This window comes from Lingula anatina, chromosome 3 (assembly GCF_051362555.1).
Source record: "Lingula anatina isolate TDL-2025a chromosome 3, LinAna3.0, whole genome shotgun sequence".
Lineage (NCBI taxonomy): Eukaryota > Metazoa > Brachiopoda > Lingulata > Lingulida > Lingulidae > Lingula > Lingula anatina.
Window position 1 is genome coordinate 12,524,658 of NC_141769.1, and position 12,596 is coordinate 12,537,253.

The 12,596-nt window shown below is 36.3% G+C and overlaps 1 protein-coding gene across 1 annotated transcript; it reads right to left on the bottom strand.

Annotated features, from left to right (window-relative positions):
• Positions 1 to 409: 409 nt before the first annotated feature.
• Positions 410 to 12,477, bottom strand: LOC106166176 (NF-X1-type zinc finger protein NFXL1). The gene is made up of 19 exons (XM_013544647.3): positions 12,363 to 12,477; positions 11,203 to 11,390; positions 10,724 to 10,921; positions 10,054 to 10,169; positions 9,508 to 9,638; positions 9,024 to 9,202; positions 8,642 to 8,803; positions 8,083 to 8,183; positions 7,292 to 7,409; positions 6,769 to 6,884; positions 6,266 to 6,397; positions 5,750 to 5,840; positions 5,331 to 5,451; positions 4,870 to 5,026; positions 2,775 to 2,888; positions 2,458 to 2,589; positions 1,921 to 2,157; positions 1,604 to 1,801; positions 410 to 1,406 (listed from the first exon to the last, which is right to left on the bottom strand). Exons 2-19 carry the CDS (start codon positions 11,345 to 11,347, stop codon positions 1,182 to 1,184), a joined length of 2,673 nt encoding a protein of 890 aa, XP_013400101.3. The 5' UTR covers positions 11,348 to 11,390; positions 12,363 to 12,477; the 3' UTR covers positions 410 to 1,181.
• Positions 12,478 to 12,596: the final 119 nt, after the last annotated feature.

Below are 12,596 nucleotides of genomic sequence, written 5' to 3' on the forward strand. Positions count from 1 at the left end.
TGGATAACACAAGATAAATTCTTAATGAGAGCACTTTCAGTTTTAAGTGAAAACACGGTCATCTGCTGAGCGCGTCAATTACGTTGTAAGTGCATCATTAGCGTTCAAACTGAGAATGGTTATTGTTTTTTGGTTGCATTAGTTCATGCAGTGTGCACGTCATAAGATAAAACAGACGTGCGATAAAGCAGTCGATTAATTGCAATTCGCTGTCGAGTGAACGTGCGACGGTCACGTTTCGAGCTTATAACGTTTTTTTTCATGTATTTTAAGCGCGACACAAGAGCTCCTTCATCTGTGCTGTTCGTGAACACATGATAATACTATAGGTAACTTAACTGGCAAAAAAAAAAAAAAAAAAAAAAAAAAAAAAAAACTTGCCCTAAACGAATTGTCCACAATGCTGCACTCAAGAATCGAATTTTAATTATCAAAATGACAGACAAACATATTTGCCCCAAACCTGCATTATACGTTTGTATAACCAGCTGTCGACCCACAATCTTTTTAGTGATAAAAGAAATAGCAATTATCTATAGACCTTAATTTTTCAATACGGGCATTAACAAATTACGTACGGACGTCAATGTTGCTGTTATGAGGCAAGCCCTTATCTACGGAACCTATTACTGGAAAAAAATTGACAATTAAAAATCCTTATATCATAATGAAAGTATTAGGTATTTTTACATATCTTAATGTTATGATAAAGTTATCAACGATCATGATCTACCGACACCAATACTATAATAAAAGTATAAATAATTAGTAAACCCCAACAATTCCTTTCACCACACAATGGTTTACATGGCCAAAAATGATCAGGCTCCTCTACACTTTGATCCTAATACATCATCTGTTTACAACATCCTTAAAACACATTCTTAAAATCTGAATTAGGAAATAACATCAAAATCCATATTTTTCATTTATTCTGTAACAACAATTTGATCCGTCTTAGTTCATGGAGGACCAAAATTTTATATCACTTCCCAGCATTTAATAGCCCTTAGCATGAAACGTTAACATCAAACTAAAACATTATCGTCTTTTCAATTACATATTACAGTCAACAATTGAACATACAAATTACAATATCAAAAACAACCACAGGGAATGGGTAGCCCTCATATCCAATAATCTCTTCATTCCTGGACTTGCCTACAAGAAGTGGAATATTATCACTGAACTATCAGATTATATGAAAATGCAGCTAATATAGCCACCACTACTCCCAGTATTGCATATTTCCCGTACAGTCTCCACACTGGGACAACTTCCTCGACTTCCTTCTGCTTTCTAGGCTTCCGTTTTCTACCCTTCAATCTGCGTTCATACTCCTCCAGCTCTTCTTGCTGTCTTTTCTCCTCTTCTGCTTTTTTGGTTGCTTCTTCAATTTCTTTTTGCTAAATAATAAATGCATGTGATTGAAACCCTATCCAAAGTTTTACTGATACTGATTTTGAAATAGATATTTCGTTTGGGCTTACTGCCATTCAATCATTAATAATATTACACTTAAAACAAATGGCCTTTGCCCCCATTCTATTCAAACCACCCTAAAACATCAAATGAACCATGCAGAATCCTCTAAAGAACCCACCTTCTTTTGTTTCACCATATCTTCCTTACACTTGCCATCACACTCCAGGGTGACCTTCCCAGCCTGGACTTCCTGGCAGGGGAAGTTTTTCTTCTTCCTCCTGCAGGGGCAGGTCACTTTGGTCTTCTCTACACACTGGTCAGGGGCTGGACATTGTCCACTGTGACATGTGGAGGGGCACTGGTGACCACAAGTCAGCTGGAAAGGAATTAAGTGAGACATAGGCTCATATGTGGTAGAATATCTCCAATTGTTACTACAACAAAATCAGACTAATTAATAAAAGTCCCCCCCCCCAACCCATACCAGACTCCTACCGTCTTGGGGCACCTGCTTTGACAGGCCTGCAGTTTGTCCCTGGTGATGTCATCGGCACACGTCCACTTGTCACACTCTATATGGAGCAGCATCAGCTTACAGTGACAGCGCATACGAAACATCTGCTGACAGGGGGGACAGTCCCCAGGGTGACAGGGGAGGAGACACTGGTGGGTGCACCCCTGGGGGCGGGGCTGGCCACAGGCCTCCTCACACTTGGCACAGTTGGATCCAGCCTGGTGTAACAGAAAAGGTTACATAAAATGTACATATAATTTTTATGAATATCATATTTATTGACCCAATCATTTTCATTTATGAGCTTTGGTGTTTTTCTAGCATTTCTTTATATTTTCCCAATGCACCTGGCTATCAAAAAATCTGTTGTCGAAGATATTCTAGTTGCTTTTATCTCAAAACACTGATAATCAAGTACAACTAAAAATGACATATGAAAAAATGCAGCATTCAGGTTTTTGCCAATGAAACTAGAGGAAAGTGGAATTTTTTCAGATCAGAAGGAACATTTAGTATACCAATTTGTCATCAGGAGCCCCCTCCACAATATGGCACTCCAGGTGACAGGTGTGATTGCCACAGTCCAGCTGCCGGCCACACTGACGGCCACAAGAGTACGGTCTCAGCTCAGAGCAAGGGACATGGATCGTCTAAAATTTAAAGAGATCACATTAAGATTTTGATTTGCAAAATGCATTTTATTCCATGGTCACACATTATCTTAGTTGATTTAAAAATGTTCCTCAGCTGGGAGAATTTTGAATTTTTTTTTTCAATTTTCAGAATCAAAATTGCTGTTGGACTTTAACAAACAAGAGACAGATGTAACTGGTACCTCATGTTTGCCTCTACAGGTGACTGGCATGGGCACTCGACATGGAGGACACGGCTGGTTCACAGTCTCTATCCTAACCTCTGGTTTGGCCTCCCAAGGACCAGCTCTCTGGACCTAAAAACAGGAACACACCATAAGATTTAATAATAATAATAATAATAATAATAATAATTATTATAATAATTATAATTATAAAACAATAACAACAACAACAATCTGATAATAATATGTTTATTGACCCCCAAAAAAGATGCTGAATTTTTATCAATGACTAATTCTTAATTCTTAATTCTTAATTGTTAGTTAAGCTCAGTTTTATCTGTCAACTAAACTTAAGAGTGTGGAACTGTTAAATAGTCAGTAAAGACACTCTGAATGGCCCAAGCTAATACTCCGAGAAAACCTTGCCTGGAAAAATGTTTACTGAAATCAGATCAATACTTTAATACATATAAATGACTAATAAGTCAGACTTTATATTCTTTAACTGCTACAGAAAATATTACAATTTATCACTGTCTAGAAAAAAAAAAGAAACTAGAGGATCAGAGAGGCGATACCGCCTCCTGATATTGTACCACCAGCTGGGGTAAGCGCATTTGTATGGGAAAGAAAAAGAAAGTGGGGCCCCACCTGTATGGTTGTGGGTGACAAGCTGCAGGAAATGTAGTAAACAAGGTGTTTTTTTTTTTATTTTCTGTTTTGGCATCTAATGGCTGCTTTTCCCATGAAAATGCACCGATTGACCCCGAACTTCCACACATTAAAGCAGTCTGCAATTGTAACCCCTCAGTATAATATGAGAGCTAAGGTCTGCTTAGTTTCTGAACATTGGCACAAACAAATATCTTTTTGCAGAAATTCCCTTTTTTGCGATCTAGGAGGATAATTGGTAGTGGTGCCTTTTATCCCACGCCACCCTGCGGAGCCGTACGATATGGGTTGGTACTAAAACCACGAATACCCCCAGCTTACACACTGGTGGTACTAACTATGGGCATATCTTTGCCAGTTTTGAAAGTATAAGCACTGAAAAAAGTTGCAAAGTTCAGTCCATGGTGAAAAGTAGGTCAAAGGTCAATTTCAAGGTCACAGTTAAATTGCCAGTATATGACTTCCTATTCAACTTCAATAGTAACTATTGACCCAACTCTTCTAGTTTTGGAGATATAAGAGACTAAAAATTTTCAAACTTCAGTTAATGGTGAAAAGTAGGAATGTACTTTTTGATACAGCATAACTCGTGAACCATATGGAAAACAAAAAAACGGAGACCACCCTCAGTGTTGGGCTTGACATGCTCTATCAAATGCAAAAAACAAGAGGTCTCTAGCATTAACGACTCCAGAATTAGAGAGAGTTTTATGTTTCAGCATCTAATGGCCGCTGCTCCCATGAAAATGCATCGATTGACTCAAAACTCACAGAGATGAAAGATAACCTGAAGGGTAACAACTACCAAAAATATTAGAGGTTAGGTCTGCGTAGTTTCTGAATATCAGCACAAATAATTTTTTTTCGTAAAAAATTCCCTTTTTTTGAAAATTTTGGCCTGTTTGACCTTGAAATAAAGGTCAAAGGTCAAATCCAAGGGCATATTTGGAATCCTCATATGTGACTTGCGGTCAGACTTCTATATTAATTTTTCCCATAATTCCTTCAGTTTGGGAGATATATAGCATTGAATTTTCAAAAATTCTGACTAGGGTGCATTTCAACGAGCGTCATGCCCAGGTAATTGCACCGATCGAGACAAAAAAACCAGGGGGTTCAAGTTGAGATTATATGTGACCTAAATCCAAGAGATGGGGACACAAGCCCATGTAGTCTAGGAGGAGAAGCGGTAACGGTGACTTGTATCCCACGCCACCCTGCGGAGCCGGCGGAGCTCACGGAGCCGGCGGAGCTTACGGAGGCGGCGGAGCCGTACGATACGGGTCGGGACTAAAACCATGAGTACCGCCAGCGTACACGCTGGTGGTACTAAATACTAGTAATTTTAAATTATCAACATTTTCTAGGAGTAATGACAGATGAAATATGTTTATTCATCATAAATTATGCCATCTGGTTCCTCTCAAAGAGTAACTCCCACCTTTTCCTGGAATCTCATGAGCACAGCAGAGTGACAAGGCATGGGACAGATGTGTCCGCAGGGTGATGTCTTATGACACACCTGTCTACATGGAGGACACCTGCCAAAGTGACACCTGTGCTTCTCCCTGCTTGGGTGGTGACAATCTGGGGGAATGCTGGGGGAAATTTGGTAAAAGAATAGTTGTAGACCTTTCTTACAAAGAATGTCTATACTGCTTTGTCTATTAAAATGCTGTGAGTATATGAAAAATGGTAACATCATTCTTTCATCGTGAACACATTGTTGCCACAAGTTGATAACTGAATCATTATCCTACTGTTACAGTGTTACCCACATAAAAGTGTAATGGCCTTATACATCTCTTTTCTTATCAACCATTTTTTTTAAGTTCTTCAGATCTTCAGTACACTTTAAATGCATTTAAAGAAGGTAAATATAAATTTAATTGCAGTACTCACCTACATGGCTTATTGCACCTGGGAGGTTTGGTCACCTTCTCCCTGCCACAAGGTACAGTAATGACAGTAGAGCCACAGTGGCACTTCACCTCTACAGTGAGGGGGCAAGGATAGCAGGGACCTGTGGGAGATATAAGGCCAATGTGCTATTAAAACATTCAACAATATGTTATGATATGTTTTAATATTTCATATGCTATAATATGTCACAAAAATAATAATGCTATAAAATATTATAATGTATATAAAGCCAGACTCCAATTTTTTAACTATGGGGAATGTTATAAAATGATCCTGCGTACCCATAAAGGTTCAATCCCCCTTTTCTTGGATAAGAGGAGACTGGATTCACCAAAATAATTTTCATAAGGGTGTTGGGGTGATGAGAGGGCGGGGTGAAGGTTATTGACCCATATTACCTGTGTGACATACGCTTGCACATTTGTGGTTCCTACAGCCCAAGGTTTTACCACACTGCTGTTCACAGGGAGGACAGCTACCATCACAACACTGAAACCACATCAAAGCATAATAATACAGAGTTATCTCGCCTATTGAAATATGCTAATATTGTACTTGCAGGTCTGTTTACTGTATGGGGTATTTGTATTGTAACACTATATATAAAATATACAACACCTATAGGTTGTTTAGTGAAAAACACCATGTTTTACTTCCAGCATCAACAATGCTAACAAATACATAACGCATTCTGGGGTCAAAATAGCTTTTGAGTTTTTGATAATGGCAATGAATAATTGTTCAGTGAATTCTATCATTTTAGTTGGCTGTGTTCATAGAATTTTTCAATGTCATACAGATATTTCAGTCTGCATTTCAAATTTCAATCATATATATCACAGTCTAGAGAGAAAATTTTTAGAAATATTAAAATCTTTTTCATAAAGTCATACATGTATATCTCTGCACCATACCTTTCTCTTACATGCATGTTTCCCACAATCCTTCAGTTTAGTACATTTGATTTCACATAAATATTCCTTGTAGCATGGCACTTCCTTCTTCTTTGCTCCACAACGACACCTCTTGGTAATCATTTGAAGACACTGTAATATAAAAAAATGCAGAATTTGTGATCCCACTCTTAGAGATATTATATATACATATAATAAATTTCTTTCACTTTTTTATGAGTATTTCAGACTGATTTTCATCCTTACTATACATCTTGATTCATTGTGACATAAAAAGTGGTTAACCAAATCTTAGTAGTATATCGTTAACACACACAAGCATGCACACCATGTCTCATACACAAGCACATTTACTCGCTCTTTCATGCGCATGTGTGCTCACCAACACATGTACTCACAAATGCAGGAAAACACATGAACATATACAAATGTGACAAATGCAGACAACCAGAGAGAGAGAGAGAGAGAGAGAGAGAGAGAGAGAGAGAGAGAGTAATCCCCACCATTCCACATGGTCCATAGTGACATCTAGTTGAGCACCTGTGTTCCCCACACTCCAGTAGTTTATCACACGTGTCTCCACAAGTGGGGATGTCCTCTGTACATGGGAGATTGGCCTCTACAAAGGGAACAAGTAAAGTTTTCTTAATACACCATACAAAATGCATCAGACCATAGATAGTGGGCAGAGAAGAGGCAATCCTGGTGATCCCAAGCCATTACTGTAACTGACATGCCTGTTCTCAGTGCGAAGTTATACTAGTCATGCTGTTATGTATAATTAGTTTAATCCAAAACCTCACTATGATCTAAGAGTCCATAATTCCTTTTTTATCAGAAATTTGGTCTTTTTCCTACATTTTACATAATATCTTAATGTTACAGTAATATCCTATAATTTTCCATATCCACAATACTGAACTACATTTTCTACATCTTTATAACTATTATATAATCTTATACAATATCATCAATATCACAATTCTGTAATACATTTCTTTTGCTACCACAATGTGTTGTTCTTACTTGACTTCCCACAAGGACAAGTTCTCTCCTGAGCTCTGGGGCATATATGACTGAAGTCTGCTGTATGACACACCTGTTCACATGTATGGACACCACAGGACAGCACCTTGCCACACACCTGTCATAACATTTATACTGTATATATATAAAGTCTTTTTTTTTCAAAATTACATGGCACAGCATGTGATATTCCTCTGTACTGTGTAAGTGTATAGGAGTGCAAGGGATAATGCATGAAAGAATAGCATTACAATTCATGACATTTTAATACTTCTCTTTTTCCTATTTTCACTATTATTATAATGAAATGTATGTACTATGTGTTATTTGTAGATATTGATTTAGTCTCAGTTAATTGTACCTTCAGTGTAAAGGTTGAATCAATAAACTTTTTCACATATGGACCTCCTTTGCATGCATAAGCACCTGTAAGCCATCTTCATTACTGAGCATAAATACACCTTCACTGGATTTAATCAAACCAGGCATTTATACAATGGAGGCTATTGCAAGCAGTTTTTAAGGATGATTAATAGAAGTAATGACACCTATGAGAGCCAAATGCCAGCACTGATGTTGCAGTTTTCAGACATTTTGCCCATTCTTCCCAGTTTTAATTAACCACAAGATGTACATTTTGGAGAAAATAGCTGGAATGTCTACATCAACAAAATATAAATTTGCTCATAAAAAATCATTCACTTGTACTTATATTCAAACCATTGTTAGCTTTCTTGTGTCACTATTGTCACATGCCCTAGGCACCTGTCACAGAGGTATAATAACTGTACCTTGTCACATTGCCAGACAGGAGAGGCACAGGGTCTCATGACTTTCTTGTGTCCACACTGACATGACTGTAAACTGACCTCAGGGCAAGCTGGACAGTCGTCTGGAAGACCATGTGTCATTAAAACAATGATGACAACTGAATTTTATCTTTCTCAATTTACTCTAACTTTTACTTTTATTATTCAAACAACTTTTAATAGTACATATAAACAATATAAAAGAAGGTTCTTTTTAACTTCAGCTTTGTGCAGCTTTTTTTTTTACAGTGAGACAAAATATACCACTCACTTAACATATGCACTTATTTTATAAAAAGACACCTTAATTATCAATGATAAAAATGGTGCAGTATCCTGATAAAGACAGGTATAAGTATACACAAGCATAACCCAAGTTTATATTATGCCACTCACTTTTTAATGAAATGTACGCTGCTTAACACATTAGTTAGAATGCTGCAAAGGATGTGGTGCACTTAAAAGGGAGGGGGGGCATTTACCTTTTTTACAGCTTTAAACCCTAAAGAATTTTTTGTTTGGGGAGGGGGATATCACTAACCTTTATGACACAGTTCTTTACACCTGTGGTTCCCACAAGGCAAAGGTTTGTCACACCTCTTCCCACATGACCACTCCCTGATACCACACCTCTTTAGTGATGGAGGCTGCTTGCCACAGAAACAGGCCACTTTCACCGTCTTGGGGCATGGGGGACAAGGACCTTGGAGACGATAAATATGAATACATATAATGTATTACTTATTGTGTTAAATCTGTTTTTCAAGGCTATAATATAATGTTTTTCAATAATAATAATATTTTAACATTTTGGTACCAAATGTTTCATTTCAATGATATGGTTTTTTAACATCTTAATTGAATAAAGCCAATATGCTGTAAAACATCAATATTATTTTTAAATTAAATTTTAAATTTTTCACCTGGATGACACAGCAGCAGGCAGGAGTGGCCACATTCTGGCTTCAGTAACTTCCCACATGTCTGTCCACAGGAGTGAGGCACAAGCCAGGGGTCAAAGGTCGGGTCAACCACCTTGCCACAGTAGCACAGGTACTTGGAGGGACACTGGCTTTGCCTGTACTCATAGCGACATTTTGGACTAATAAGAAAAAAATGGGCCAGAGTATATAATTTTTGAAAAATACATGATTGTTACTGTAAGTGATTTACACATCTAAAACAAAAATATATAATCAAATTTTAGATGATATATAAAATAATTTGGCAAAAATTAATAACAAAATGGAACTATTGTATTAGATTATATCAAAGATAAAGATACATAATATAAATGATCATTTTGCTTAATTATCATATGATGCATCCAAAAATTGAGATTATTTCAAGGATAATTTTGTATAATCAACATGGAGATAATCAACAGTAATGTCAGCAGCTCCCTACCAGAACCATGGAAGATCTCTTTTAGGGAAGTGTTCCTCAGACAGGGCCGTCTGCTGGTACACCCCCTCTTTCACCCACTTCTGTATACAGGGGACATGGAAAGGGCAGTAACAGCCTTCACAGCTCCAGATCTGGACACAACATGGAATGTACAGTAATTATTCATGAATTTCAAATGTTTTAATTACATCAAACATTCAGATTTTTAAAATTTTGCAACTTCTGTTACATGTGCTCATAAAAGCAAAGTTTATGATATGAAGCTCAGTTAGATTTAAGGTTCGTTTTGTAATCAAAGGTTACAAAACTATGAACAAAATCTTACCTTCAACTGTAATGAAATATCCACATTATAATTTAAAGCTTAATTGATAATGAGAAATCTAAACATCACTTTGACACCCAGTCCCTGTCTTTACAAATTACAAAAAATAAAATAAAACCTAAAATGTTACTCCAGTTATATAGATATAAGCATAAAAAATTGGCCACATACTCACTAATACAAGGAATTGTTCTGACATACAAAGACAAGTTTAAACTTACTGCATCACTCCTCTTGATTGTTTCAATACATATCAAACAGATGTTAGACTCAGACTTAAATGAGTTGAGCAGGAACTCCTGTGTCTTTCCAAGAGTCCCTACATCTTGACAATCACCTGCAAACAGGTTTAAACAATAAGTTATGTATGATACCAACATCATGTATGTGTAAAGCAACTATTTCCTTTCAATTTCAGATATTTTAATGGATTATGAACCAAGGAGAATTTTTTACACAGAACTTTATAAAACAACTTTTATATGACATCTTTCGTAAATAGTGCATGCACTATGAATTTTTACTCTGTATCTTAGAGGGCAAATTAAATTTGTGTCTATTTTGAAAATATATGCAATAATATACATATGAAGATCAAAGGAACAGCAAGATTTATTAATCAATTAAATGACCGAAAAAAATATCAAAATTCACAAGAAGGCAAATATGCAGCAGATAGTTAAATACAACTGAAAAATTATTTGTAAACCAAATTATGTAGAGATAAAAATTGTAAATGATGGCACATAATAAAATTCTGTTTGTGTTAAATGTGAATGATACATCACTGTGTAAAGATCTTATGATTAAATTTTAAAATGTCCACAATTTTGCGAAGAATCACATACACTCATACAAAAACCATCTTTTCCTGTAAAATGTTGCCATTACCAGTTTGGCCTGTGAAAGACTTAAGTAAGGAGCTAAGAATCCCAGCATCATTTTTGGAATCTTCCATTTCTTCATCTTCCTCATCATCATCTTCTCCATCAGAATCAAACTGCTGGTTGCTATTCAGGTGCTTTTTAACTGCTTCTTGATGTTTAGCACTAGCAGTCTGGAATCTTTGCTCTGCTGTCTTTAAAACACCTGGAATGTTAATAACAAATGATACATCAAATATACAAGTTGAAAAGTGAAAATGCTGGCAAATACGTTTTTTATTTTTACACAATCACATATATGCTCTCCTGTTTGTTTTTGAGGAATTTTTTCTCAATTTTAAATTTAAAAAGGTTCTAAAATGTGTATCTAAAACACCAAAAATGTTAAATATGATAAGAAGTCAAGATGGTTAGGCAATTATTTGCTATCAAAATTATGATGAATGACACAAACAAGCAAAAATATAGAATAAGTGTAACAAATACCGGCCATATTTCCATGCAGAGAGCCCTGTGATCTTGCCCCTCCTCTCCCCCGTCCACCAGGGACAGAGTTCCCATGTGGTGCTTTCATCTGACCTCTCCCTCTACCCCGGCCAGAGCCTTGTAGGTACAGGGGCTTGTCTCCCATCTTGGTACAGCACTTTTATAGCAAGTTTTTTTTCATTTACAGACTGAAAAGAAGAGTTGTGAAAAATAAACATGTAAATAATTAAATACACATGATCATCTCAGCATGCATTTTTCTTGGGTATAAATGACCGTAATAGAAGAGTGCCATGCACAGATTTGGCAGGGTGAAATTAGTAACATAAAAGGGGATTTAAACAAAATGCATAAACAGTTTCATAGGCTAAACTGTGAATATTGATTCAAACTGACTTAATCAGTTTATTTCTCTTTGCAGGACAGGATATGATAGACAGGATATGATAATCAATACATTATCAAAAAAAAAAAAAAAAAAAAAGATCAATCTCTTAGATTGTGGAATGAGGCAGCTTTAGTATTGAAAAATTAGATTGTATTTTTAATTAAGCAAATATATACCAGTGAAAACATGAATAAGCCATGGCAGACACTCTGAGAGTCTTAAGACAACAATATCTTATTTGAAGGAAGTGTCCGTAACAAGAGATCTGTACTGGTATTTTGAAGAAACTTAGCCTGATTGCCAACAACCAAACCAGAAGATAATGAAGCTGGATTTATTTTCATGTCGTCATTGGTGAAAACAGATCGTCAAAGATGTATATATGGAGAAAAAGGTTAAAGTTGTTTCCCCTGTTTGTATGTATTAACGCCCAGATTACAGGACATCTAATCACCATATCTCAACATCCCCAAATGAACACTTGGTTTAAAAAATTTGTTCTCGCAAAATAAAAACCAAGGCACATATGATTTTGCATTGTATACAATCTGCTCCCCCCAAAAAAGTTATCCGATAAATCGGCAAATATCATGCCTGAATTTGGCTCGAGATACACTGAAGACTTCCTGAAAACCAACCACAGTCCAGTTCCCGTCGTCTGCCGGTCAACATAGATCTTTCATTTGAGAGTAATTAATATGTCTTATCCCACTAATGACACTTTTTTAATGTGTGTCATATAGTTTTTAGAGTTTAAGATAAATCAATTTACCCGACTTGTGTCACTTATCCAGGGGAAAGTGAGATTAGACCACAGCGGAGACGACGTGGATCTTTCATTTCATGGGCGCGGCCATGATGGTTAATGCTTGATGGGTAAAGGGTTTTATTTATTGGTTCTTTTTATATTCCACTAAATTTACAATTATTGACACGTTGAAATAAAAATTTTATTGAAAATTATACTGGTAGAAAATATCGACAAACATTTAGGATATTTACTAAT